At 36.2% G+C, this 15,994-nt stretch overlaps 3 protein-coding genes across 4 annotated transcripts; 1 reads left to right on the top strand and 2 right to left on the bottom strand.

The window, feature by feature from the left end:
* Positions 1-525: 525 nt before the first annotated feature.
* On the top strand, positions 526-7,068 carry LOC105163379 (E3 ubiquitin protein ligase DRIP2). Its single transcript, XM_011081694.3, has 8 exons — positions 526-728; positions 865-1,114; positions 1,910-2,009; positions 3,724-4,051; positions 4,169-4,611; positions 4,720-4,773; positions 6,094-6,166; positions 6,413-7,068. The coding sequence occupies exons 2-8, from the start codon at positions 1,000-1,002 to the stop codon at positions 6,581-6,583; spliced, it is 1,284 nt and encodes a 427-aa protein (XP_011079996.1). The 5' UTR covers positions 526-728; positions 865-999; the 3' UTR covers positions 6,584-7,068.
* A 172-nt stretch (positions 7,069-7,240) lies between these two features.
* Positions 7,241-8,253, bottom strand: LOC105163380 (PRA1 family protein F2). Its single transcript, XM_011081695.3, has one exon. The coding sequence runs from the start codon at positions 8,013-8,015 to the stop codon at positions 7,440-7,442; it is 576 nt and encodes a 191-aa protein (XP_011079997.2). The 5' UTR covers positions 8,016-8,253; the 3' UTR covers positions 7,241-7,439.
* Positions 8,254-9,651: 1,398 nt separating this feature from the next.
* LOC105163576 (uncharacterized) lies at positions 9,652-14,426 on the bottom strand. Of its 2 annotated transcripts, none has more exons than XM_020694569.2 (12): positions 14,288-14,426; positions 14,026-14,076; positions 13,741-13,908; positions 13,279-13,410; positions 13,032-13,171; positions 12,566-12,652; positions 11,650-11,775; positions 11,188-11,340; positions 10,795-10,896; positions 10,411-10,581; positions 10,232-10,311; positions 9,652-10,162 (listed from the first exon to the last, which is right to left on the bottom strand). In XM_020694569.2, exons 1-12 carry the CDS (start codon positions 14,307-14,309, stop codon positions 10,078-10,080), a joined length of 1,317 nt encoding a protein of 438 aa, XP_020550228.1. In that variant the 5' UTR covers positions 14,310-14,426; the 3' UTR covers positions 9,652-10,077. The 2 variants fall into 2 exon arrangements, with proteins under 2 accessions (XP_020550228.1, XP_088737638.1); XM_088881512.1 differs by having other exon boundaries at positions 13,279-13,383.
* Between the last annotated feature and the right edge of the window lie 1,568 nt (positions 14,427-15,994).

Here is a 15,994-nt window from a genome sequence, read left to right as displayed (position 1 = left end):
CGCGGTTTAGGGGAGGCCCCAAATTTCTCAAAAAATATATATTTTCAAATTTCTTTGTTATTTTGTTTTTGTAAGTCAACAGCACATGATGATAGGGTATGTGCTAACATGCGCCGGAGATCGCTGTGGCATAACCCACGCCCACGCCGCGCTCAGACGCAGCACTCATAATGTGTGCACAGCGGCGCATGTTATCTCCGGCCCCACGCGCCGAACTCTTCCGGCAATTATATCCTGTGTAATATTATTTATTAATTTTAGCATACAAATACATTTATCTCTAAGGTTTCTAAAAATAGAGTAAATACAGTAAATATATACTTTTTAACTACATATATACAAAAAATTAAAATAATAATAATAATAATTCACAGTAAAATTCATAAGATTTTCTAAGATGATTTTCCCTTTTTTTTTTAATTTTTTAGAAAAAGAGTTGTGCAGTTCTTTACAGTTATATGTATTTATTTACCTTTCAATAATAGCAGCAGTATTGATAATAATATAAATCTGGAAAATAGTAATATATTTGCTTCATGCTAATTGTAACAGCAAAGCTTCTTCTTCTTCTCTCTCTCCTCTCTCTCTCTCTCTCGATTTCGACTCCCAAACCCCCCCACAGATATACACACAGATCATCGAGGAGAAGCCACCACACAAGGCTGAAGCCCACGTTCTTCTTTGCCCCAAATCACCTCTTCCTGACTCCTCCTTCCTCAGATTTGCAGGTTCATAGATTTTCAATCCCTTTCGCATCTCAATCTTCTCTCTTACTCTTGCTTGTGTGTTTTATCATCACTGGTGCTCGTGCCCGAATGCTTTTCTGATAGTAATTTTTGGATTTGGTTTATGGGTTTAATGCAGATAGATTAGAGGTATAAGGAATGGACGTAAATCCCACCCCTCATGCCTCGCTGCTAGCATGCACCGCATAAGATATACGTGGGTTCCAGGCCAATAGTGTTGTTTCGTTGATTTTGGTGTGAATTGGATAATACGATGTCGCATCAGGTGGTGAAAGTGAGGCGGGAGGCGGTGGCGCCATGCATGACATGCCCTCTCTGCCACAAGCTCTTCCGCGACGCCACCACTATTATCGAATGCCTCCACACATGTGAGTGCTTCTCCGTTCCTTTTCTTCTAATTTATTTTTGCTGTCGTGATTTTACTTCAATTGCTGGGCCGCTGTTCGAATTTTGACTTGCTTTTGTGCGGACTGTGTTCTTTTCGATCTGGGTTTTGTTAGAACTGGATTTTTGTTGTGTTGTCAATGATCTGGGTATTTGGGCGTGTTCGTCGGTTAGTTTTTATTTTGCTTCTGCTTCTATAAATATATGTATGTCTTGTTTTGGTTTGCATATGCGGCTGTATGGACGCTGGTGATTGATTTAATGCTCGACCGGAAATTGGTCGGTTTTTGGAGGTGTTCATGTGAGCTGAAATTGTCGCTCGATTCTGCTGGATTTCCTGTTTTATTGATCTGACTGATATATTGAAGGATGCCTTCACTGCATGTTTGGCCGTACTATATGTTAGGGCTTATATGAATATTGATTAATCGACTAAAATGGGACATCATCTTCTAAAATTTTCACTTATCGGCAAATATTGGTTAAAACTTTGGTTTAAAGGCTTCTGTACCCCACCATACCCACTTCACCCCAACTAAATGTGTCTGGAACAGAGGCATAGAATTGCAAGATGATTCTTACGTTGTTAAGGGGAGGAGAATGTTCCCATTCTAGGTCTTCAGCATGACTGGGGAAGTATTATTTATTGGTTGAAACTTGATTCATGTTACGACGTCATATTAACCTGATAAACCTTTTGTTTATCTGTGCATGTTGCATAATTTTTTATTATCTTTGCCTGATGAATCTGATTTTCTCTTTCTATGAGTACCCTATAGTTTGCCGGAAATGCATATACAAGAAGCTCTCAGATGAGGAATTGGAGTGCTGTCCAATATGCAACATTGATTTGGGATGTGTTCCACTGGAAAAATTGAGGTCAGATAATCTATTTTCTTGTATTTCTTAAATAGGTGACATCATCTCTCTTTCTCTATCTTGGACAGACTGAAGACATACAGGCATGCATAGCACTGCCAATTCATATAAGTTGCTTGTATAGTCATCTAATCCTTTCTTGAGACGATAACATGGAATGGATGTTTCATGGCAAAGGCAAAATGATGATCTATGCATGTATTTCTCATTCTCCCAGAGCTGCTCGCTTTAACAGTGAATAGTAACTTAAATTATAACCAGAACCTTATGAATAATGGATCCCTTCCTTCATGTTTATTGTTAAGCTAATTCTTGGTCTCTTTGTTGTTCCCACCTCTGTTGCAGCATTAGAGGTTGCAATTTGTAGTTAGTGTCTCTGGGTTTAAGTATGTGGTTTATACCCGCTATGCACTACTGGAGAGAAGGGCTGAACTTATGGTCTTCCTATGCACAATGTGCTTCTGGTGGTCATTAAGAGCACTACGTGAGACATGCTTATGCTCACTTCTGTCTCTACCCAATTCACAAGGAAATAGGATTCATGGTCTTAGATATGTAGAAAGTGTGCAGAATGGTTTACAGGAACTAAGAACAAAACATGACACAAACTAGGTCCAGCTTCTTCAATATTAACCAATATACAATTTGTTGAGGATATGTTCTTGTGTAACACTTTTTTTTGCTTGGACATGTTTGGTTAGATAGTTGGGATTTCGCATGATAGGATATCATGTGTTTTGGTTGGATATTATGTAATGTGATATTTCATGTGGCAATCCAGTTTTGTGATCTGTTAAATGGATTACGAAGCATGATAAGACAAAAAAAATGACCACTAAAGTTAACCTTTTGAAACTTAATTTTATCTTAAGCCATGTAACAGCCATGTAGCATGTGATAGTTACAAAAAAATATGAATCCTCTCATAATTTATTGGTGATACATATTTTAAAATAATGTTTACAATAACATTTGTGTTAATGATTTTTGTATTTCATATAAGCAAAAATACCTAATTTTCTTGCATTTTTGTGTCATTATTTTGTCCTTTTCATATAGCATTGCTTTGAGGGAAATAGTAACTGGGTAATGAGTTAAATTAAGTTAAGAATTGCAGATTATCAAATTTGTCTGTTTAGATTTAAATTTAATATGAATTTTATACCTTTTAGTGGGTAAGCTGGAGCAATTTTTTTGTATCTTATATAAATTAATTGAATTTAATGTTCACTTAATTTTGTAGTTAATTAGTCTCCAACTTGAAATTAATATGCAGTTTGTCCTCTTGTGTATTAAGGAGATGAAAATAGAAGAGTTGGTAATATGCATTTTGTCTTCTTTTGTAAATACATGGGCATTTTGATCTCAATAAAATGTAATCCCGTTGCCACTTATCACCTGGATAGTGTATCCCTACAATGATATAAATGAATGGGCTTACCGGGCTTCAACCAAACTGACTAAACAACTGCTTATGCATGATTGGGAATCCTTTATGCATAATTACACCAACCAAACAAACCCGTAGATAGCTTCAGGTAGACCTCCTAGGTGTCTTATAAAACTCACATCAGTAAATGGAAACTTAGCCAGAGTTTGTTGTGCGCTATACTAATGAACTCAAATTTGCTCTTTTGCATGAGTGCCTCATTTTAAGGCATAATCTTGTAGGATAGACAACTTTTTATTAGTTAACTGACATTTTGTTTATCAGGCCTGACCATAATTTGCAAGATGTGAGGGCAAAAATATTCCCTTATAAGAGGTTAAAGGTGAAAGCCCCTGAAGTTGTGACTCCTGTTACATTACCTGCAAAGAGAAAGGAAAGATCTCTCTCGTCATTGGTTGTTAGCACCCCCAGAGTATCAACACAGAGTGGAATGACTGGAAGAAGATCAAAATCTATTGCAAGAAAAGCATCGAAGGGTTCAAGTTTTACAATAGAGAAACCTGTTAAGAAAGAAGATGACTCATTGGAGGACCACCCTGAGAGCTCCAGCTCACCAGAGACACTGAACAAATTTACTCAGAGTACGAGACAGGTATGGTATATGGTTCTGATGCTTATGAACACCAATACATCATCACCTATGTGGACTCCATGACCTAGTCCTTGTTGCAAATGCTACTTTCATGCTTACCAGTCATTGTTGTTGCAGAACTCTGCTGCTAGTGAGCCGTCAAATCACCCTAGTCCTGATAAGGGAAGAGAGAACGGATCTGAGGCTTGGGAAGGAAAAGTGGATCTTTGGAAACCTTTAAATTGTTTGGTGGAGGCAGCAAATAGGAGCAAGTCATCAAAATTTAGTATTCAAGGTTCTATTGGTAAATCAGAAGCTCTACATTCCCATGACAACGAGGGATTTGTCAATAAAACCAAAAGCAAAGATAGGCAGAAATCAAAAGTTCAAGATGAGAAAAATTGCAGCGATGATACTCCTCCAGAATCAGAACGGCCTAAAAAGTTGCGCAGAGTTCGTCAAAAGAAGGCACGGAATTTTGGAGAATTCAGGGTTCCTCCTCAAGTCGTGCTCGATGCTGCCAGTTCTAAATTTGACCGCAAAAATTACCCAATTTGGTTCTCACTGGTCTCAGACGAACAGTAAGCTCTTTACATCAATTCCACAAGGACTAAATCTTCTGAACAGCCGAATGTGGTCATGTCGGTTCACCTCTCTGCTTTCTCTAACTTTCTGTTATGTATTTTCAGGGAAGGAGATGCACAACCCTTGCCTCAGATTGCTGCAAGTTACTTAAGAATAAAGTAAGTTCTGATTAACTATTTTCATCTTTTACAAACTTGCAAATTGAAACTCAATCTTCTACTAACATGCATTTTACAAACAAATTCATGCACCTACTATTGTTATTGTCATTAGTGCCAGAACTATTGCTGGCTTTTTGCTCTCAGTTGCAGATTGTTATTGTTTTCCTTATTGAAAGTGGTTCCCCTGTCTATGATTTTCCCAAAGATATAACCAACAATTTCCTCAGAATCAATGAATACTTGAAAGAATCACCCTTTCTACCTGGGGATTCAGAATAATTGCTGTGTGTTGGCAAGCTTAATATATCCACCGAGTCTGCAATGTTGCTTTGCTGCTAACAATTTGTATGCATACCTACATGCATACATGTAATAATTTTAGATTTGATTCATATTCATTACTTACATATTATTATGTCCAGGTTATGTTTATACCACAGTAATTTTTTAAGGTCCAGAGAAAAAAGTGTGAACTGTATGTCAGTACTGTGGGGTAAGAAAGAATCTGTTGCAACTTAGTGAAGGCTCCAAATTTGCAGTGGATACTTCTGAGATGCCAAATAAATTTGATTATTTGCGTAGGGTTAGCTGCATGGCCGAATGAATCTCTTAGCCATCGTCAAAGTATGAACTTATACTTTCAGCTGAAATAATCAATCAAATATCTTCCTTGTTGGAGAAAAAACTATAGTCATACACCTATACAACTGTTGGTAAAGGGGTGGAAGCAATCTATAATTTGCTAATCCTCTCATGGAAGCTTTGTTATGTGCCTTATACTCACAGTTCTTCAACCAATTTATGTATCTCTTGTATTTTCATTTTGCTTTCCTGTCCACCCACTTTGCATCTCATTCATACTCTTACCAGTGGTCACGCTATGTTCATATCTGAACACAACCTTATGGTTAAAAAATTGCATGCATAAACTTGTATGGAGCTTTTATAATGGTTTCATACTCGTGGAGGTGTTAGGTTTAAATTAAAGAGGTGGATGACGTTAGAATTCTAATCCAGTTTATGTGAAATTCTTCAATGGGGTAGAGATTTATTTGGTTGATGGGACCTACTGAATTATAGATACTCTTAATGATCATCAAGTATGATTCTGTTCTTCCGTCTGGGCTTGTCATGAATTTGCTGCATTGGTGGTATCAGTATGTACTTCACTTGAAGTATAAAGTGAATTTTGGATTCTTACTGAAATGACTAGTTACTGTACATTGCAACCTTGAATATTCACAAGAAATTTTATTTTGCAAACAATCATGTCGGCAGCGATATTGTTCTCATTCAGATACATTGCATTCTTAACAGGGATGGGAGCATACCAGTTTCATTTATTCAGAAGTACCTCAAGATGAAGTTAGACCTTGCCAGTGAAGATGAGGTAATTTTTCATCCCTATGGTTAGTGAAAAGCGACTTCTATTACCAATAATATGCAATCACTATGCATGGTTCATGCAAGGAACTCTTTGCTGAGTGATAACACCTTTCTCTTAACTTAAGCAGCTACACGAAAAAAAAAAAAATATTGTGAAGAAGATGCCATATTTATCAGCACTAAGCTATTCAAAAAGATGCCTTTCAGTTAATGCGCTTATGCGACATTTTTTTGCCAAATAACTTTGTAGGTTGAAATCAAATGCATGGGGCAGGTAGTGATCCCTACATTGACACTGAATAATCTGGTCGATCTGTGGCTCCATACAACTACTACAGATAGAGTTTCGGCCACAATTGGTTCATCAGCAAAGGACTTCGTGATGGTATTGGGCTATGCTCGCAAAATTCCTGATTCCTGAAAGCGCATACCACATTTTTTCCAGAGTCTCCAATAATCTCTATATTATTTAAGTTTTGGTAACAGTTGCTTCTTCTTAGTTTTAATGTATGCTCAAGACGTGGCAAGCCGTAGTGTTTGAGAGTCGTGCACTTGAAGTACTTGTCTGTTTACTTATCATTGTATTCTATGCAATTGTACACCTGGTGGATTTCCAACTTGTCCTTTCCCTAGTCCCGGGTCATCTTACATTGGATTGTTTGTTGTTACATGAATGACGCAATGCCCCACACAGTACTTACAATCATGTTCCCTGTATTTTTGCATTGTACTAGATGTTCCATCCTTGCCATCTTTGTTTTATATCAGTGGGTTCTTGTTGTAATGTGTGATGAACTGAGAATATATGATAGCAGAGGATGGATCTTTGTCGCACCCGTGAGCTGTGATATCTGTAAGCTGCGTCAGTAACAGTTGAAATTGCCAAAGTTTCCTTTTACCAGTGCTTGATATGTTGCATTACATATCCCAAGCTGTTGCTGCATTCTTCACTCTTTGTTCTTCCTATTTCTTTTGCTCCTCAAAGACACGAGTCTTAGTTTGATTTTGTTTGAAAAAGAAAACATTTGCCATTCATATGTACTATCACTATCCAACACGAAAAAGGAAGAACTATAGATATCGGAAAGAAAAACACGGCATTATATATATACAAAAAGTTTATACTACTTGAGTAGGGAGGGAGAACGTAAAAATATTCAAACCTTTGATTTAATATCTGGGCAATTTCTATCCAAGAAAGTACCTAATTCATCGAATTACCATTCTAATTCCTTGCCAAAATTTTCAAAAGCACTAGAAAGTCGGAACTTTTTCTATCAAAAAGTAGTTCCAACAACGGAGAGCAACCCGCCTTCAGCAACCTCATCTTCATTCAGAAACAAATCTTCCGTAACCCTGAAGGTCGCGTGCAGAACCACCACCGCCGCTCCAATCAAAACAGAGACCAAAACATTCAACCACACGCGTGTGGAAACTAAACTTGCAATCGTCACAACTCCAAGCGCAATCAGCACCACGCGATCATCCACCGTGCGATGGAACACCACGATCGGCTCATCACGGAAGAAATAGAGCAGAAACCAGAACAAGAAGACTATTAGAAAGACAATCATCGAGATCGGGTGGTACACAAGGCTGAGGAAGAGAATAAAAAGCACGATCATGGCATAGTTGACGCGGAAGTAACCGAGGTTGCGCTTGAGGCGAGAGGCGAAATCGCTGAAACTGTACGGTATAGAGTAGGAGGCAGGGTGAGCCAAGAGCTCGCGCCAGGGGCGGCGCATGGCGAAGAGCGACTGGGTACGCGATTTGGCTCGGAAGAAGACTCCGGAACCGCCGCTGCCGCCGGCGCCATTATATGGCGGTAGGCTACTGTATCCGGTGGAGGACATTTGCTGTTGTATTGGAATTGGATTAAAAAACCCTAGAGAGAGGGTGGGGAATGGTTGTCGTCCGTGATTGGGTTGGGGCTGGTGATTTCTACGGGAAGCAAGCAACGAATGAGAGTCTAATACGTCGCCGTTCGGAGGAATTTGAGCGTTGGAAACGTGTGCAAGAGTCGGCGCTGGGTGGATGTGAAGTTTGAACTGGTCCGCCTCCGTACAATGACCTTTCCCGGTTCGAAACTTTTCACAAAAGAAATAAAATATCAAACTAAAATTCGTATTACACCTTATATTATAAGAATTTCTTGAAATTTGTTCTAATTATAAATAAATTTTATGTAATTTGAATAATTATATTTAAAATCTCTTACATTTGTTTTGATTTATTATTCGATTTCAATTCAGATAATTTTTTTCTGATTAAACTATTTTTATACATCTTTACACAATAAAGCATGTGAGTAGAAATATCTTGTCCTTTATAAAGATATTTTGGTTAGAAATATTTATTTGATCTTCAATGAGTAAATAATAAGTCAATTCGAATAATATGAATTTCATTCAACTTATTTGCTAGTACAGCAAATTCGAATAATTTTTGACTAACATAGAAATATATTGTTAAATTAAAACAAGCGTCAATGTATTGCTGCAACTGTTGAACTGTCACTAAACTATGCTCCACATTCAGTACAGAGACTCTGAACATTATATCTGTTTTCTTTTGTGTTTCTTGAATAATCTTGTTTCATCCGCCATTTTTTGTGTGTTTTTGGCCAAGAATTGATGGCTCCGAGGCTACATGATATGAACAAAAGTGAGATTTGCAGAAAATTTAAATGCAGGAAGAATAGGGGTGCGTAACAGAAGAACTGAGAAAAGATGAGAAAAGGAAAATACTATCCATTTCATAATAATCCTTTCCAACACATTTCCTTGCTTTTACATGTAGTTGCAGCAAAATAATAAAAAGAAAATTAAAGTTGATATTGCATTAAACCCCTGCGAAAAAGAAGCATATACTATGTCTGCTTTCATTTTTAACTTATTTTGATGTATTTTAGCAGAAAAAAACAATGTTACAGATAGTGTATATATTTGAATTTATTTTTAGATAATATAAAATAAGAATAATATATTTGATATTGTTTAGTAAGAGATAAAAACTATTGTTCATTATCAAATCATATCTTTTTTATATAAATTATATATATATATATATATGAGTATGTATATAATTTTTTTAATTGTAAGACCTATAATTAGTGTAGACATATTTTTGACCGAAAACAAATGAGGTTCTGTTTCAAAACACCACAAAAACATAGAAAACAAACATTTACATGATGTAGGGCCTTCAAAACGCAGAGGGAACTTGGAGAGGAAGGAGTAGCAGTGAACAGCCGGCAACTTTAGAGCACCACCGTCAACGTCAAGGCCCTGTTTGTTTGTTCACATAGATAGGCCGAAATTTAACCGGAAGCAAACAGAAACTGGGGCCTGAACGTAGGCGGCAATCTGTATAGACCTCTCGGGAGATTTTGTTCTTTGGCTTTGGAACAGATTTCAGAATAATGCAGTAAATATTGAACTAATCTATATATATTATTAGTAGAAAACAAGCTAGTTTAGAAGATTAATATACTGTGAGGGCAATGAAGTCGGCACTTGCTTTCAGAAGATTAGTATAGCTCGGTTATGGTATACTGTGAACTGTGGTACATACAAGTATGTATATTCTGCAAGAAAAGCGTGTATGGTATGGTATGGTATGGTATGATTCACCTTTTCCAGCTCCAAAAAGAATAAGCAAACAGCTCTAGTACTACTCCTACATCACCTCACCTTAATCTTCCAGCATCATCTTCGCATCCACAAGAAACACCAGATTTTTATGTATACCCTCTTTCGCACGCTACTTTGCCAAAAGTATTCTAGCTCCAAGATAAATGCCATACAACACAACGAAACGGCTGCACCCAGTGTTGCAATAGCAGATGCTGTACCTAGCCACAGGCCTAGAGCCGATGCCTACAAAAATAGTTCTCCTGCAGGGAGACGAAGTGAGCTATATATTGACGGTTCGACGAATCCTCTCGGCGTCCAAAGGGCGCTTTGCAGCCAGCTCATCCAACGAGGACATGCAGGCATCTCTGTCACCAAATGAGAAGCAGATATATCAAGCTAGTTCTCAAACATGATTCAGAAACAATAAGGATCACCTAAATGCATCTTCAATTTCCTTGTTTCTTGGATCCAATCTGAAGCCCTTTGAAAATGCCGTGGACGCCATGAGATAGTTCTGCACGTAAATAGGAAACAGCATGACCCATACAAATCAGTGCTTTCTCAAACTTAACTTTGGTATAATCAAAACTAGAGCCTGATTAGAAGTGCATACTTTAAGTAGTCTCCATGCCACACCTTCTCTGTAGTGAGCCTTGGGCCAATCAGGTCTCAATCTAACACAGGCCTCAGCATCAAATAAAGCAAAAGCAGCTTCATTCAATTTTGCCCAACACAAGCTCCGATTGGATAGCAGTCTTGCATCTGATGAATCAAGATAAATTGCCTACAAAACCCAAGTTCCAAGTGCGAATAAGAAATGGAAAGATGATATTAAGATCGACAGACAGGCATGAGACTGAACAGAGTGAGGGGCATCTACAAGAGGATATGACAATCTTAGTATATAGATTAAGCACCAGATAATATAAGGAGGATAGTAGAGCAATATTTCATCAAATTTAAGACGCTTCTAATAGGAGGCGCAGCATGAGAGTACCTCACTGTACCATTTGATCGCATCCCAGTATTCCTTTCTGTTCGTCGCATCGTTGCCTTTCTGTTTCACCAATTTAGAGTAAGCATTCCTCGTCTCCTCTCTCTGCACGAATGGGTCCATGTGATGGGAAAAAAAAGATTCACAGTACCAACTCTCGAATGGTCTAAACTTTTCAACATCAAACGTTCTAGAGAGAAAAGTTAACAAAGTAACATGTTATCCACAACTTCAAAACAGCTCTCACAAGAAACAACGAAAAAGATTTTGCAACGGTATGAATGAGAAGCACATTGCTAATGAGATAAATACCATTTTGTTAAAGATTTTAGATGCGCCCCCGGAGGGACTGTATCTTTGATTAATGTGGAGATCTGAAGGTTAACTGGTTCAGACCTTTATCTTAGCTGGTTCAGAGTGGAAGTACTTTGCAATTCCATGAATGCTCCAGTCCGGATATTCTGGAATGCGCTGAGTCAGTGGAAACAAAATCTTAACTATTGCATAGTTCCCCTTCGAAACGGCATACTCTATAGGTCTCAGATGAGCCTGAAAATTGTCATTATCAATCACAAATGAAAGCTATACATAACACCACAAGAATACAAAGGAAAAAGAAAATAGCAAAATCTCACCAAGAATGTTAGGATGTAAAAACTACATTTTGCTTGTATTGTTCACAATTCAAAAAGGCAACAAGTAGAAACTCATCAGATGGCATCAGGATATGGCTCAAATCTAATTTAAGAGATGCTTCCAACCAACGGAGTACGGACAATAAAAGACATAAACAAGGCGCAAAATATGATATATATATTTGTCAGGACACAAAAAGAGAAGACAAAAACAGAAATTAACTGTGGTAATTGAGTTTGGATTTGCCCCAGCTCCAAGCAAAGACCTAAGAAGTCCTGCTTCACCTTCTGTGGCTGCATAAGACAGAGGACTCATCCCAAATGAACTAAGGTTTGGATCAGCTCCAGCCTGCATGCGATATGTACGAGAAAGGAGGCTCAGGAGTGAAACAGGTAGATCCTTTTCTCTGAGATATCTTAATCACTGACCGAGAAGAGATGTACCAAAAAATAAACATTTTTAGGTTACCGTAACTGCTAAGCAGGGTTTACAAAATGTAAAGAAGATGAACAAAACAGAAGTCAACAAGCATTGCATCAATATATGTACCACAACATGGTGTTGTTTCTGCAGAGCACAAAAGAAGTCTTAGCTCTTCTAGTAAAGGGCACAAATCGATCCATTTTGATCCCTCAAATGAATGAGTACCTACTTTCTAGAGTTGAAAAACTATTTATTCCCAACACCTAACATGGTACAACAAATTTGACTGAACAAAAACTGTACTTAATTTGACTCATGTCACCTGCAGTAAAATGAAAAGCAGCACATAGGACAACGTAGGAGAAAATGTCAGTGAAATAAAGCAAAAGGAATTAAATTGAAACTTCATCTAATAAGTATTTATTAAATAAAGATGGCCAAGTAATACTCTTCATGCATATTCCTGAACAATTGATCTTCTTTTTCTGCTATATTCTGATTGCATTAAAGGGAAAAGACAATATATTACATATATGGAAACAGCTCCTAGATCACGTACTTCAATGTATCATTATCACAAGGAAAATCAGATATTTCAATGATCAGTCATATACAAAGCAAGAAACAATTAATGGAACTTATAATGGGCACTGATACAACCTTGGGAAAATTTAAGGTGAGTGAAAGAGGTCTCTCTATCCCACAGTAAAAATACCTTCAGCAACAGCTCCAAGCATTCAGATGAGTGGCATGAAAGTGCCCACATAAGGGGGGAGAAAGAAAGTTGAGAAACTGAATTTGGCTGCAAAAGAGGTTGATGTTAATCAAATTAAATTTATCAGAAACATAAGATTCCTACACGCAAAAATCTGGACAAGGTTTGAAAAAAATAATTGTGTACCACGTATCAGTGATATTAGCTTTTATCCCTATAATTCAATATTTTACCAAAATTAGACATGCTAAACATATAAAACTCTTCTTAACATTCAAACTTTCAGCAATGTAAGACTATATTTATGTTAACGTTAACATATCCCCAAAGCCCACCTGAAAATCATTTAAGGTTATTACAAAATGAGGAATTATACCAATTATGCCCATAAACAAGGATAACAAATTACACAAGATGTAATACCAAACTTGCGTGAGCATACAATGTGACTCAAGGTTGTGCCTACCTTGGCACCATGACCCAACAGAAATCTAACAGATTCAAGACTTCCTGATGATGCCGCGCATTGTAGCGGTGTTCCATAAACAGACTTTGCCTCTATATCAGCACCTTTGAATAGCAATAATTGCATAAGCTCCTTGTTACCTGTAACACCCACAATCAATACGAAATGTCAGTATAATACATAATACGAATTCCACAAACTTCTAAATAGCAATGGAAACAACACAAAAAAGCCTACAGAAACCAACCTCTTTCAGCAGCATAATGCAAGGAAGTCATTCCCTTCGAATCACTGTTTCTAATATCAGCACCCCGTATGATGAGATACTTTGCAGTATTGATACGCTCCCTTGCTGTAGCAAGTAAAAGAGAACTGTCCCCTGAAGAAGTGGTGTATACCAAAATTCACTAAAACTGAACCATAAATTTGGTTAAATATACTAACAAACATATTAGTACATTACTCTGTAGATTCACAAAGACAGAGGAAAAAATTAAATAACTGAAATTTGAAATAATTTTCAGGGCTTTGTATCAAAAAATGATGTACTAAACCATAACTTACATTTTCTTAAAAACATAAATTTGGCAAGAGAATCGTTAGCCGAGAATGATAATCCAACAAAATCAACAAAGCATTATAATAAAAACATAAATACTGAATAAAACGAGATTCAAAAATAAAAAAGAGGAAAAAGACAGAGAGATACCTCTTTCAGTTTTGATATCAATATCGACTTTAACTTTCTCAATCAAGAACTTGCATATCTGAATATTTCCCTTTCGAGCCGCATAATGCAAAGCTGTCCGCCCTTCACAATCTTTGCACACCTCGCATTTTCCTCGGAACTCCTCGCTATCAAGTCTCGCTGCTACCTCTGTGATCATCAACAACCACTTCAAACCCCCACGGATAACAAAACGAAACTGAAATTGCCACAAACAAACTCAAAAAATGTCAAAAAAAATATTATAAAAAAATAAAAGAAGTTTACGCTGAAGTTGTTTAAGGTCTCCGCTAGCAGCAGCCTTAAGAATCAGAACATCTGCCATGGTATGAACACAAAGATTAGCTTCCAACCCCCACAAAGAGATGCTCAATGTTGAAAAAGAAAATACTCCAAGCACATATGTTGTTTTCAGCAACAACATTGAAATCCTCAAACACATACATCTAATCATGCATGTAGAAATACATGCTGAAACACTAAACATACATGTGATTCAACAAAAACAAGAGGTTTTTCATCAACAGACCATCATCAGAAGGAGAATACATGGCGCTCTAAGTTCTTGCAGCTCTTGACAAAAATGCAAGAGAAACTCTGGTGCTCTTATGTTTGTACGGTGCAGAGCCCTGTTTGTTCGAGAGAGGTTTGTTTCGCGTCTGAACAGGAGTTTCGACGTGCGGTTTATGGCTGAGACAAACGGGGTCTAAGGCATTGTTTGCCAAAAAGCCTGAAAAACAGCAACTTTTTTTTTTTTTTTAACACAAGCGCTTCTCTAATGATTTATTATATTTATAAATTCTCCCTACTTCAATCAGAACACATAAACTCCTCTTTTTTGGTTTTGTTCTTTTAATATTTTTATTGAATCTTATGCGAGATATAAAATAATATTTTTATTATGATTTTGTTTGTGATACTGTGAAAATTTGGTATATTCATGAAAAAATATAATAAAAATATTTAAATTAAAAGAAGCAGGGTCAAAGTAGGATACCAAAATATGACTCCTAAGAGTTCCATTGTATTCTATTGAACAAGAATCTGCCAAAAGATCACTACTACAAGAAAGCTTTTAAGAGATCCTAAAATTCGAGCTCTCAAACAAAAAAAAATTGGTAGGAACTTGATAGATCCCTCGGAAGATTTACAAGGAGCTGGGATCCATAAGACTCCAATTTTTAAAAGAGGATCCGCAACAACTTATGAGAAAAAGATCTTATTCTAAAAAAGGTAAACTACAAGTATTATTAACCAATTACAATACAAGCTCAACATATAAAATCAGTTACAAGTTTTGAAAACATACTCTATTTTAAAAGCAAATACAAGTATATTTAGTAAGACTGTAGAAATACAAGCCTCGTCAAGAAAATCATATCATCAAAATATACAAAAACACGTAATCTTCTGAAATAAATAATTTTTTACATGAAAAAATGCAACTGAAATTTATGGTTCAATTTTCACAAAAAAAAAAAAAAAAAGAAGCGCAGTTTGATGTAATTTAAAATAGTATATAATTGAAAGTAAAAAAAAAAGTAATATGGGGTTGCAAGGGTAAGGCCTTGTTTGTTTGAAATATATGAATAATATTTGTCATTATCTTGACATTTTTACTTTTATTTATGTGTTTATAAATTTGTTTTCTGTTTTATGTATTAAGCGTTTCTTCTGCTGTTGGAATTTGAGGTGCGAAAAGAGCAGTGGGGCCCAGAAGGTATTGTTACGCCACGTTTCCGCTGTTGCCTGGGACAACGTCCTTTATGTTGTCAGGAAATAATTACTCTGTCATAAATTTTGAGAAGTTGATTGAATCTAAATTAATTATAAAAAATAAAATATAATATAAAAAATAATGATGTTTTTATTTTTTTTATATTTGATGTAATTATATTTTTTTTGTAATTTAAAAAATATATTTTTGAAGGTCTGTTTAATAAATAAATTTTTTTATTAGTTAAAATTCACTGAATTAATAATATTAATAAAAAAATCAAATAAAAGTTCGTAAGTACCACAAATTAACTTATTTCTTATTTATTGCATGTCAAATATTTTTTTTATATAAGCGAGGAGTTAGTAATAAGTCAATGAAAAGTATATATCAATATACTCTTTTTACTATATTGGCTGGTATGACAGGTGCCAAGTTATCAATAGCTAGGTAGTTAAACTAGTAATAGTTTAGTTCATTAATGCAGGTAAACATGCAACAAATAATACTTATATAAAA

The sequence above is a fragment of the Sesamum indicum genome, linkage group LG6 (assembly GCF_026168435.1).
Source record: "Sesamum indicum cultivar Baizhima isolate 11 linkage group LG6, ASM2616843v1, whole genome shotgun sequence".
In the NCBI taxonomy this organism is placed as follows: Eukaryota; Viridiplantae; Streptophyta; class Magnoliopsida; order Lamiales; family Pedaliaceae; genus Sesamum; species Sesamum indicum.
Note: the sequence above shows the minus strand (reverse complement) of the source record. Positions and strands in the feature narration are given on the sequence as shown.